The sequence below is a fragment of the Rhinolophus ferrumequinum genome, chromosome 28, assembly GCF_004115265.2.
Source record: "Rhinolophus ferrumequinum isolate MPI-CBG mRhiFer1 chromosome 28, mRhiFer1_v1.p, whole genome shotgun sequence".
Lineage (NCBI taxonomy): Eukaryota > Metazoa > Chordata > Mammalia > Chiroptera > Rhinolophidae > Rhinolophus > Rhinolophus ferrumequinum.
The window spans coordinates 5,055,105-5,068,417 of NC_046311.1; the positions used below are offsets into that span (position 1 = coordinate 5,055,105).

The window sequence follows — 13,313 nt, forward strand, 5'->3', positions numbered from 1 at the left end:
ACATACGATTGGTCCAGGACCGCGTTGCATTGTGGGAGGGCAGAGAGATGGCGGCGACGGGAAGGCGGGCTCTGTTTGGGGTGGCGAGAGGCTGGCGGCGATTCGAGAGGCTTAGGGCCCGTAGTCTGGGTTTTCGCAGCCTGACTCTTGCGACCGCACCCTCGCACCGCGGGTCTCCATGGCACCTGTTAGGCGCGTTGTGCCTGCAGCGGCCACCGCTCGTGTCGAAACCGCTGACTCCTTTGCAGGAAGAGATAGCAGCTCTACTACAGCAGGTAGGTTTGAGGTGCGGCTTCTGGGGACCGTTGGGGAACCAGTAGAGGCACGCGGGCCTGGGTTGGATCCTGACTCTGGCACCAATTAGTCTGTGTGACCTTGGACAAGTCACCTAAGAACTTTAGTGTAAGTACAGAATGGTACCTACCTGCAGAATGGTACCTACCTTACTGGGTTGGTTTGGTACACAGTTGGCGTTCAGTAAAAGTTAGTTTGTTTTCGTTGGCCTTCTTTATCGTCGCCTTAGGCAATTCTTTGGAGAAGCTCTTCTTTTTCACTCAACGCACGAGGGTAGCGGTGGTAAATAAGACAGACTCAACCCGTCATAGGTGGTTGACAATTTGGAGAGGAGGAAGTCTTACATGATGAGTGTTACAAGATGCCCGGGATGAAGTCACCTTTGTTTTGCCTCCCAGGACTATTTGTGTGAGGGGCAAGTGATGAAACACGGGCAAAAACGGGGGGTAGTTGCTGTGAGGGTCTTAAGTCTCCAAAGATAGTGATGGAAGAATAGTATTATATGTTTCTTTAGAAGCAGAAGTTTTTCTGTTGGTACTGAGAGCTGTAAACTTCACTTCTGTGCTTTTTATTTGACTTATTAATATACTCTGCACATATTTCACTAATCACTTACAGATAATCATTGAGCACCTACTTTGTGCAGACACTGCAGAAATGCTAGGGATGCAGTGATGATTAAGACAGACATAACTGATTCTCAGAGTGCTTCAGTCTAGTGGAGGGGGCCCAGTCAGTAACCAGATAACCACATGATTATAATTGCAGAATCTGGTAAATGTAAAGGAAAACACATGGTACTGTAAGAGAACTTAACAGGGACATCTAATTTTGGTTTTATGAGAGGTGTCAAGGAATATCTCTCCAAGAAGTTGTATTTAAGTTGAGATCTGAAGGATTAATGGGAAATCTCTCAGGGGAAAAATGGGAAGGAAAACATTGTAGGAAGAAGGAACAGCACTTGTAAACTCCCTGAGGCAGGAAGTGGTGAGTGAGGTTCGAATCAAAGACTGACAAGACTGGAACATGGTAAGTAGACAGGCAATGGCTATCTTGGTCCTCTGTTATTAGCCATCTCATGCAGGGTCAAGGACCGCCAATCACATTCTGACATTTTAGCAAACGTAACTCAGGCCCAAAGTGCAGGTAACTTTTCTCTCTCTCTCTTTTTTTTTTCCCCCTGTGGTATTTTGATTGTATGTCGGGTTATAGTGGGTGGTAAACTTTTTAGTCTGTCATGTGTGCTATAACTGTTTTATTCTTCCTGTTTTCTTGTCCTTTTAATTTTCCCAGATTGAGATAGAGAGAAGCCTGTATTCAGACCATGAGCTTCGTGCTTTAGATGAAGCCCAGAGACTGGCAAAGAGGAAAGCTGACCTCTATGATGATGAAGAAGATGAAAAGAGTATATTGTTGGTACAGGATTTGGAAGATATGTGGGAGCAGAAATTCCTACAGTTTAAACCTGGAGCTCGCATCACAGGTTTGTGGCCTTTTCAGGCCAGTAAGAGGAAAGGGAAAAAGGGGTATTCTAGTTCCCAAATAAAGGACAGTTGCTTACCCTTGCTTTGTGTTTTAAGTAACAAATAATTGCAAATGAATAAACTTACAGGTGGAACAAAAATAAATTCTTTTTTGTGTTCCTTAATCTGCCTTAATATAATTTTTTCCCCTAAATTAATAACCCTAATAGAATTTTGTAATGCCTGTGTTATTTTTGAATAGGAGGTTAGGATGTTGGGATAGCCTTTTCTCTCTCAGCTAAACTTTATGAAAGTTACCTGAATTTTACTCCTAGTTTGGACAGAGAGAGGAGGAAATTAAGCCTATTCCCTCTAGTTCCCAGTGCTTTTTCTGAAATCCTCCTAAAGCAGGGGGTTCTCTTATCCTTGTTTCACAGAGGAAGACTGAAGGGAAAGTGGGGGCTGGTTGAGTCAGTAACCAATGGAGTAGTATAGTGTTTGAGTTAAAATGGGTATTGTTTCTTTTCCAAAGGCTCAAAGTACTTTATGGTTTGTTCTTCAGAGAAGTTCAACTTTTGGTTTTCCTTTTCGTATATTTTAGTTTCCTCAAGATTATAGGACTCTACCTTGAAAGAGGTCACAGTTAGAGAGATGGGTCAGGGTTGTATCTGATTACAGCAGGCCCCCATTATCTACAGGGAATGTATTCCAAGGCTCCCAGTGGATGCCTGAAACTGTGGATAGTACCAAACTCTGTATATACTATTTTTTTCTATACATTTATACTTACAGTGTTTAATTTATAAATTAGGCACAGTAAGAGATTACAGTAATCACAGTAAGAGATTAAAAACAATAAGTAATAAAATAGAACAATTACAGCAATATATTGTGATAAAAGTGTGTCTCAGAATACAAGTATGGTCTCAGAATATCTTAAGGTACTGTACTCACCTTTTCACTTAAAGGAAGCACTTTATGGCTTCTCCTTGGCATGTCTGAATTGCCAGCATCGCTATTCCTGTGCTTTAGGGCCCTGATTATGTAAAATAGGGTTATTTGAACAAGCACTGTGAGACTGAGACCGTCTATCTGGTAATTGAGACAGCTACTAAGTGACTAATGGGCTGGGATTGAATACAGCGTGGAGACATTGGACAAAGGGGTGATGCACGTCCTGAGCGGGACGGAGCTGGATGGCGAGCAATTTCATTATGCTACTCAGAACAGTGTGCGATTTAAAACCTAGGAATAGCTGATTTCTGGAATTTTCCATTTACTATTTTTGGGCCATGGTACTAAGTTCTTTGAGGGCAAGGGTTGTGGCTCTACCTTGAAGACTGTAAAGATCTTCTTGATTCTGGCAGATCACAGTAATCTTGTCTCCTCTCACCCTCTTTTTTCCCCAGATGCCGATAAAAAGAATGACCGAACCTCATTGCACCGGAAGCTAGACAGCAACCTTGTTCTGTTGGTCAAAGAGAAGCTCGGAGACCAGGATGTGTGGATGCTGCCCCAGGCAGAGTGGCAGCCTGGGGAGACCCTCCGAGGAACAGCTGAGCGAACCCTGGCCACACTCTCAGGTGAGTTCTCTGCCACCCTCTAAACCCCACGAGACTCACTTCAGACTCAGCCAGAGGATTTACAGGCTGACTGTCACGATGGGTCTAAGGGTAGCGGGTGGGAAGGTGAATGAAAACTTACATTTGTAAAATTTTCAGCTAGAAAAATCCAGGTAAGGATTTTCCTTAGATCAGGTGAGAGCCTATCTATGTCCCACTGAGATATTAAAATTTAGTACAGTTGACCCGTGAACACAGGCTTGAACTGTGTAGGTTCACTTATATGTGGATGTTTTGCGGTAAACATGTACAGTACTGTAAATGTATTTTTTCTTCCTTATGATTTTCTTAACATTTTCCTCTAGCTGACTGTATTGCAAGAATGCAGTATATAATACATACCCATACAAAATATGTGTTCATCAACTGTTTGTGTTAGACTCTCAGTCACTAGTAAGATATTAGTTAAGTTTTGAAGGAGTCAGAAGTTACCTGCGGATTTGCAACTGTGCGGGGAGGTGGGCACTCCTTCCCCCCACCTTGTTCAAGGGTCAACTGGACATTCAAAATCGATGTTCCTACCATTGTCTCAGCCTGCTTCTGTTCCTATCCTGGCCCATCGGCCCATCGTTTGCCCCTTCACCCAACTGGAAACCTCAGAATTACCCTTAATATCCATAAATTCTGGAGTCCTACCTGGTCTGCTCTTAATATATTGTCTCTTCTTTGTTTCCACAGTTTCAGCTGTGACCCCTTCAGTTCTCACTAGACCAGGGTTTCTCAGCAGCCTTGGCACTAGTGATATTTGGGGCCAGAGAATTTGTTGTGGGCAGTACTCTGTGCATTGTGGGATGTTTAGCAGCATCTCTGCCTTCTGTTCCCTAGATGCCAGTTACACTAACCCATCCCCACCCCATCTAGTGTGACAACCAGAAACATCTAGACATTGGCAAATATTACCTGGGGAGTGAAATCACAGTGGTTGAGAACCATGGCTATGAAAGTAGATGCCAGATAAGTTCCTCTTGCTTTCGTGTGGTACCCTTCATTGCTGCCAGAATGAGCTTGCTAAAGCACAGTTTCCTCGTCACTCCTCTACCTGGAGTTCTTAGAAGGTTTCCCATAGAAGTTCAGGCTTTCTCAAGCATGGCCTACACATCCTTTTTGCTCTGATCCCGAGCTCATCAGTCTTGCTGCTCATTAATGTGGACTCTAACTTCTAACCTAGTAATCCTTTGCATTCCTTGAATAACGTGGTCGTTCATGTGTCTTTGTTTTGAGGCATGCTGGTCCCTGGTTGGATGCTTTTCCTCCTCCCTGGTCTGAATGCTCAGCTCGTTCGTTACATCATCCGTGGTGGAGCCTTCTCCAGGCCTCTAGGTAGAGAGAGCTGCTCCTCCCTCTGGGCTCCGTACCGCTTGTGTGTGCCCTTGTTCAGTTTATTCAACATACATTTACTCTGCTTACCATTTGCTGGACACTGTCCTCGCAGTGGGGGGACAGTGATGAGCAGGACGCCACCCCTGCTCCCTGGGAGCTTGTGTGCCAGTGGAGAACAACACACTTGCACTTAGCCCATTGCCTGTAATCTCTTATTAACATTTCCCTCCCCAGCCAGAATTCTGACTGCCTTGAAGGTACGGACGATATCTATTCCTCTCCATCACCCAGCCGTCAGCAAAGTAGTTGGCACATAGTAGGTACTTGCTGAGTGTTTATTGAGTAAATGGATGTGGTAATATAAGTGCACAACCACTTTACTGGCCCCGCCACCAGCTTGAGTACTTGCTAAGGAGACATTGCAGCCAGTGTGTGCTCCTTGATCCTTTCCCTCGAGGGCCCTGTGGCCTGCAGGAGAGGCAGGGAGACAGAATGGAATGGGTGGGGGCCTTCGCAGGGCTTTATTTTCTCAGCCGTCACGTGGGAGTTGGCAGCTGGTTTCTTTCCGGGATCATTGTGTTCAGATGCTCAGCTTCCCTCATGTCAAATATTCACGACTGACCATTTGTGACTGACGCTTGCTCAGCTCTACCTCCTGTGTGCCAGGTGGAAAGGGGTTCTGCTTTGGTACTGCACTTTCCTCCTTTAACCTTCCCACTGTAATAAATCAATGTGAAAGGAAACATGTAACAGGTATGTTGACATTTAATAGGTGGATATAAAGTAAAATGTGTCAGTTTATTGCCAATCTATTAAGATGGCAAAGAAAAGCTCAAGCAATATAAAAGAAGTATATTTACAAAATAGTCAGAGTCCATTTCTTTTTTCGCATGGCCCCACACTTCTCAAGTATTTCTGCAAGATGGAATTCCTAGAGGTGGAATTAATGGTCAAGGATGGACGCATCAGGTTTTTGATAGGTACTGCTCATTGGTCCTGCAGAATGTACCCGATGTTTCACATTGGCAGGAGTGGTGTCCATGCGTGGCTGTTGGCCTGGCTCTCACCAACATGAAATAGTCTCTTTAATTTTTGCCTGTCCAGTCAGTGAAAACTATTGCTTTTGGATTAGCATATACCCGATTGCTCGTGCGATTGACTATCTTTTCATATGCTTATTGGCTGAGTCTTGTAAATTTGTGCCTGTCCAGTCAGTAAAACGATTGCTTTTGGATTAGCATTTTCCCGATTGCTCGTGAGATTGACCATCTTTCCACACATTTATTGGTTGTTTGTGTTTCTTCTTCCACGAACTGCCTGTTCAGAGTCTTTGCTCATGTTTGTAATGAACAGTTTCTTTTTTATTTTCTTCTTGATTTAATTATATTTTAATCCATTTTTCCCAGATTATAGAAAAGTAATATGTACCCATTTAATTAGGTGGAAATTTCAGAAACGTACAAAAGAAATATGCCAGTATAATTCCACCACCCACAGATACCTACTGTTGACATTTTGTTTTGTATAAAGTTGTTGTTTTTTAATAATCGAGAAAAGTAATTCATTATATATGATGAAAATATTATCAAACAATGTCTACCAAGTGTAATATAGGGTAAGAAGTAATTTTCCCTTCTCAGAAGCAACCACCATTAACAGTTTTTTGTGTATTCTTTTAGAAATTGCAAGCATATACATATTTTATCTGTTTCTTTTTTCCACATAGTTGAAGTGCGTGTGTACACACACACATATACACACACATATATGTACACAGAGTTGTATACCTTTTTTCTCTTCTTATATACAGCCTTTAATCATGTCTGTATCAGCACATGATGACATATCTTAGACTTTTTTTACACTAGTGTGCTATTTCATATGTACCTACTGTAATTTGTTTAGCCGGTCTGTTGCTTTTACAAGTAAAGCTGCAGTGACCTCATCCTTGTACAGTCATCTTTGCTCACATGGGCAAATAAATATATCTGGAGGATAAATTTCTAGAAGCAGAGTTGCTAGATCAAAGGGTATGTCTAAGTAAAATTGATAACTCTTGCCATATATAGCAGTTATAGTAATATACATCCATGTAAGAATACTCATTTTTCCCTTATCCTTGACAAGCAGTGTATAGCTCAGTTTTTGAACTTCAGTAATAATGATTTGTTGTTTTAATTTGTATTTCTTTAATTATTAATAAGATTGAACATATTTTAATGAGTTTGTAAGTCATTGATATTTATTTTCATGTGAGCTTCATGTTCATATATGCTTGGCTCTTTTTTTTATATACATTTGTTTTTTTCCTCATTGATTTCTAAGTACTTTTTACATCTTAACATATTATTCTTCTGTTGAATGTGTTGAAATATTTTTTTGTTTGTCAATTTGTCTGACTTTTCTTTTTGCTTCATTTTTTCTTTGCAGAAAGTTTTAATTTTTATGTAGCTAAGTATGTCTTTTATGGATTTTTCAATTTTGTATATTAGGCCTTCCTCTCTCAAAACTGATATAGAAAGTACTCTGATGGTTTATTTTTCCTTTAATGAAAATTTTTTTAAAATGGAAAAATCCATAAAATATTGTTAAATACCCATGAAACTACCATCCAGAATGAACAGACTTTTTATGAAAATTTTAAATTTCTGTTGTTAAATCTTTGATCTGTATGTTGCATATTGATATGGTAGCAGTGTTGATATGGGCCGAGGTTGAGATCCAGCTTTAGTTTTGTTATTTAGCTCACCAATTCTCCATATGCCATTTAGTTATTAATTATTTTCCTGTCATTGGAAATGCAGGTTTGGGGTTATTAACACTTTGTTATACATTGCAGATACTATCTATCAGTCTCTCGTTGTGTTTTAACTTTGATTATGATGTTTTTGCCCTACAGAAGTTAAATCGGGTCCTTTTTATGTTTTCCTTATGACATTCCCTTTGAAAGGCAGATGAACTTTGCTTCACAGTTGCCAGGTGTCTTCATTCTGCACTAACAGACGGTGACTGGGCTGAGTGCAGAAGCTCAGTGTTCTGATTCCCAGGTAGTAGTGTTTGCTGCATTGCTGACTCCAGTCTGGAAGCAGTAGCTTGGCACATGGTGAGGACGCAGTCATTCTGGAGCCCATGGGCCAGGAGCGTTTGGATTGAGAAGAGAGGAGGCTCTTCAGGAATGACTGTAGTCCTTACTCCTAGGGATTGCTTTTACGGCGTGGAAAACGGCTCTCGCAGAGACCCCGATGATTTGGGTTCCATAGTACACAGGTGGGTGTATCCTCATCTTCCAATTCTGTTTTCCCCCCTCTCAGAAAACAACATGGAAGCCAAGTTCCTGGGAAATGCACCCTGTGGCCACTACAAGTTCAAGTTCCCCCAGGCAGTACGGACAGAGAGCAGCCTCGGGGCCAAAATATTCTTCTTCAAAGCACTACTACTAACCGGAGACTTTTCTCAGGCTGGGCAGAAGGGCCATCATGTGTGGGTCAGTAAGGAGGAGCTGGGTGACTATTTGAAACCCAAATACCTGGCCCAGGTGAGGAGATTTCTGTTGGACCTCTGATGGACAGAGCTGCCTGTGGACTGCCCGAACAATTCTGTGATTTGGGTCTCAAGGACGTTTGTGATTGCTCCGTGTGTGCAGGGAATATCAAGCAGTAAACTAATTCTGAGAATAAACGAGTTTATCGTTGCGTGTGTCTCGGCTGATTTGCCCTTTGAGGGGTACTGGCTTCTGCCTGTGCAGAGAGAGCCAGCTCTTAGGGCGCCTTTCCCTTCTTTCCCTGATAATTATGTATTGCATTACTTTTCAGTGAATCGACTGGCTTCCTGGGCCAGGAAGGAAGAACAGAAGGAAATGAATCTAACTGCTAAAAGCCTTGAGTTCTGTGAAAGCTTCTAGGCCCATGAAAAAAAATAAAAACTAGTTCAGTGTAGTTTTTTAGCCATTTTCCCTTTTATTATTCCCTCCGTTTCTACTTAAAATATGAATGTATCAGTGTAGCCTAGGAAATAATTCCTTCCTTTTGTCTTCTTCCCTCCCTCCTTCCCTACCGCTTCTTTTATTCGTTTTTTTAAAAAGCATTTTGTATTTAAACAATTCAATCATGTGTTACCTGTTTTTGAAACAGTCGTGAAATAAGCAGTGTCGGCTCATTCTCTATTTTACAGGAGGGGAATCATGGCCGGTGTGTCTTGGCTAAGAGTCTCCTGTGTTCCCTTGGCATTGATGGTGCAGGAGGAGAACGCTGATCTCTGGCCTCTTGGTTGGGACTCCACCCCTCACTGTGTTGCTTGGGTCACCACTGGCCCCAGTGCCTGGCGCGGGGAAGGCACTCCGTGAACATTTGCTAAATGAGTGAAAAGAGGGGGCGTCTCAAATATGTCTCTGCCTGGAATAGTGGTTCCAGTAGCAAGGCTGCAGTCTGGGATCCCAACTCTCAGACGTCCTTCGGGTTAAACAGACTGGCCTATGTGATGTAAGGTCGCAAAATGGGATTTCTCTGTTTGCGGCAGGTGTAGCCCCATGTTCTCTCACTCAGGGTCAAGGAAGTTTTCTTCTGTGATGAAAATGGGAGTGCCCTGTCCTGATACTCCCTCCACCTGCTGTCCCTCCTGCGTGTGCCCCTTCTCTTTACTGAGGGGACATGGGCATAGTGGACATGTGAAGCCTAGGCCATAGGGGACGGTAAGAGCACCCATAGGATCAGGAGGGCATTTCTCGGTTTTGGAGTGAATTGTGTATGTGAACTAGGCTGTATATTCACTGCGGGGACCTCTAACCTAGAAGGGAAGGAATCACCCGGGTGAGGTGGCAACCATTTTTAAGACCGATACCTTGATTTATAATAAATATATATTTGGTCTTTGTCCTCATTCATTGGCACAGTGCTCCTATAAGCCCTTGGAGTTTCCTAAGTCTTGAGTGCAATCAGGGTCTCTTTTATTACGTTCATGGGGGCTTGCCATGCCCCTTGATAACCGGAGGTTGGGGTCTGGTTGCTGGGGAAGCCAGCCATTTGACTAGAGGGTTGGAACGTTCGGTCTCACCCCCTGACCCTCCGGGGAGGGAAGAAGGGCTAGAGATTTTAGTTCCGTCACCAATGGCCAGCCATTGGTTTCATCAATCATGCCTACGGAATGAAGCTTCCGTGAAAGCCCAGAAGGGTGGGGTTTGGAGAGCTCTCAGGCTGAACACGAGATGTGGAGAGGTGTGCCAGAGAGCATGGAATCGCCACATCCTTCCACTCCTGGCCTCATGCACGTCTTCTGGTTGTTCCTGCGTTACATCCTTTTGTAATAAACCGGTAATCTAGTCCGTAGACTGTTTCTGAGTTCTGTGAGCTGCTCTAGTAAATTAGTCGTACCCAAGGGAACCAGTGGGTCAGAAACAGGTATAACAACCTGGACTTGTGATCGGCATCTGAAGTGGAGAGCTGTCTTGTGGGACTGATAGCATCTATCGAGCCTGTAACGTGGCATCTGATGCTGTCTCCAGGTAGATAGGTAGTGTCAGAACTGAGATGAATTGCAGGACACCCAGGTGGTGTCTGTAAATTGCTTGGTTTGGGGAGAAACCCACACATTGGAATTGGTACCAGAATCTTAATGACCATGCATAAGGTGGTCTGTTTTGTTCCAGAGTTGTTTCTCTAGAGGGAAATAGTATATATACAACTGGTAAATAGAGAAATGGTGTCAGGATAACCCCAAATTAGGTTAGTTCCTGTGAGGTTTTCCCCAGAACATTAATATTTTGAAGTGATCGGGGACAGGATTGAATACCTTAAGAAAAAAGCCAAAAATTTTATAGAAGTGCCTGCCTTTATTGCAAGTAGTGGCAGGTACAATAGCTTCAAGAATCACCATTAAGCCCTCCCACTGTGTTTGGTTGGGGAAACCTCATGGAAAGGAAGACAATGCAAAGACACCACCCCTTTGTTTTAAAAATTGATGACGAAGTCGTTCCATTTTTGATTTTGATGGAACTCGTCTGCTAGGACCTGCATCTCCGAGAACCTACCTCTCAGGAAGAAGAATGAAGCCCAGGATTTCAGGGACCAGTGTTTGTGCCAGTGGGGGGTTAAGTGCCTTAGCATCGTCATTGGGCTTCATTCTGTTTTGTTAGTGCCCTGGCTACAAAATACAGGTTTTAGGTGATCTGCCCCAAGCCCCTTTTCCCAGAAGCCCTGTTATTTTTGGAGTGTGGTTTTGCAGAGTTTTGGAGATAAGTTGTTATTTGTTTTTTTCCCCCTGGCATCATAGTAGAAATGACTGCATGTGCTGAGTGCCCTGCAGCTTCCAGTGGCTGTCACACATGACCAGAAAATTGTTTCTAGTCTAATCCTCTGGGAGAAGAACCCCAGGGAACAGAGAAAAAGGTGATATTCTCTGTTAGAGGATGGGAGCTTTCAAAGAAAACCCAGAGGAAGAAACAGTAATGTGTGTGATGTGGGGATTAGGAATTAGTGTGAGGTGTGGTTGTGCCCCCTAAGAAGAGAAATGCCACGTGTGTGTGTGTAAGTGTGCAAGTGTGACATGTAAAACACCCCCCAGCTTACTGGAAGGCTCCTCCAGAAGTTCATCCCCACAGCTGGTCATTGCCTTCTAAATGATTTCTAGTCACTTTTGCTGGTACTATGGAGAAAATATTACCACTCTTACAAACTTGTCTTCCTGGTAACATCCTCAAGAGTTTCCTCCTGCTGGGCCATTTCTGCACCTTGTACGTGCTTCTCCACTTACCACTTGATAGGACAATGAGTTGTACCATGTGTTAGTCTGGCTCTGACACTTAACTGCACTTCCAAATCCTTGAGCAGAGCCTGCCTGCCTCATGGCCGTACTTACAAAAAATATTTAAGCGAATCAGCTTCTTTCCCCACGAACACTGAACTTCGGAGTCAGAAAACCTGGGTTTGAATTTGTTTTATGACCTTTGGCAAGTTACAACTACTATTGCTATTAATACTCGTGGAGTGACCTCGGAAGGTTCAGAACTGGTCCGAGATCCGTACCTGCAACATCCAGTTCTGTTGCAACCCAGGCATCCTCGTCACTATTTATAGATGAGAAAATATTCAGAGGCGTGTTAACTTGCTTAGGGTTGGTTACTCGCTAGTAAGTGGTGGGCTCAGAATTTGAACTCCAATGTGTGTACAAAGCTAGTAGTTAACCTTTGTTAGCTTTCCCTTTCTCATCTGTAAGATACAGATGATACTATTTCTCAGAATGTGATAATTTATGTGAAAATACTTAGCACTGTGCATGACTTGTTATAAACACTCAGTAAATGTTTCCCTCCTTTCAGCATCTTGAAGCTCCTAAATCCTGAATTCCGTTCTATCATCTTTAGCTCTTGCATCTCCCATTCTCACCTTCTCCAGGTTATATATTTTGTGGCAACTAAGGTGTCTGACCTGTTTGGAAAAGGATGTGACTATGAGGTCATTAATGGATTCATTCCATCAGCCGATCTCAAGATGGGGGGCTGGCAGGTCAGTCCCATAGTGACATCCAGCTGCCTGGGCACGTTAGCCCTGTCCACTCTGGGCCAGGTAATCCAGAGCCACTGTTAAGACACAGGCTTATGGGGCAGTACGAACAGAAAGGACATACTGACCCATTCTGTTGCCCCACAGGGGGAAAAGGAACGCCGCTGAAAGGCAGGCAACCCTATTATGAAGAACTCATAGCTGCAAGCACGCACAGCAAGATAGGGCCTGTTTGTCAGAAATCTTAGGATAGCCTCAGTCCCCTGCCTTTCTCTGCTTTATTTCCTAGAAGCCTGGATGAGAGCCAGTCACTTCAGGCTATCAGTCACCTCCCACCTGCCGTGGAATGGCAGTGGGAAGGAGGAAACTGCTCTGCTCCCTGCTTCCAGGACGGGTCCAGAGTAGGTACTGCTGTGAAGGCTCAGGGAGGTCCAGAGAGCTGTCACAGCTGAGGGGCGGCCACTGTGAGTTAGACTGGGGATGCCCAGGCAGGGCAGTAGTAGCCCAGAGCCAGGAATAGGTACGTGTGTGCACACACACACACACATACATCCCTACCACCTGTCCCAAGCCATCAAATGGGCCGGAGGAGCCAGCAACAGGTTTTGTTCAGAGGATTAAGCAGTACAGGCACACCGCTGATCGCTGAAAAACCAGACACCCAGTCCCCAAGTAGCTGCTGAATGGCTGAAGGAGTGACCGAAGTGGGCAGAGAGACCCAGGTTCTCGTTTGGCCCAGTAACGGGAAAATGGCCCTAACACGGTCCCGTGAGGACCATTGAGAGTAGGTGTTTGAGGACAACACGACTGGTAGACAAAGTGGAGACACCTGGGTAGGGGGTGTTGGGAGGACACTCCAGGGCAGAAGGCCTTGGGGTAGACAGGGCTGAGAAGAGAGAGAGAACCCCCAGAATAAGTGGCCTGATGGAGGTGGAGGTGGTAAGGCAGGGCTGCTGGGCTGGACTCATGCATGAGTGCCACAAGGTGGCAGGGTTTGCCTGGCAACCTCCGTCCCTTGCAACATCTGCCTTGGAGAGGCTTCTTGCCCAAGCTCTGCAGGGCCCCTAGTGCCCTGTCCTCTGGGATTGAGGGGCCTCTGGCCAGGACAGCCGGAGGGCATG

The 13,313-nt window shown here is 44.2% G+C and overlaps 1 protein-coding gene across 1 annotated transcript; it reads left to right on the forward strand.

Annotated features, from left to right (window-relative positions):
- The first annotated feature begins 14 nt into the window (after positions 1–14).
- MRPL46 (mitochondrial ribosomal protein L46) lies at positions 15–8,391 on the forward strand. Its single transcript, XM_033100061.1, has 4 exons — positions 15–275; positions 1,588–1,777; positions 3,167–3,340; positions 8,011–8,391. Exons 1-4 carry the CDS (start codon positions 48–50, stop codon positions 8,259–8,261), a joined length of 843 nt encoding a protein of 280 aa, XP_032955952.1. The 5' UTR covers positions 15–47; the 3' UTR covers positions 8,262–8,391.
- Positions 8,392–13,313: the final 4,922 nt, after the last annotated feature.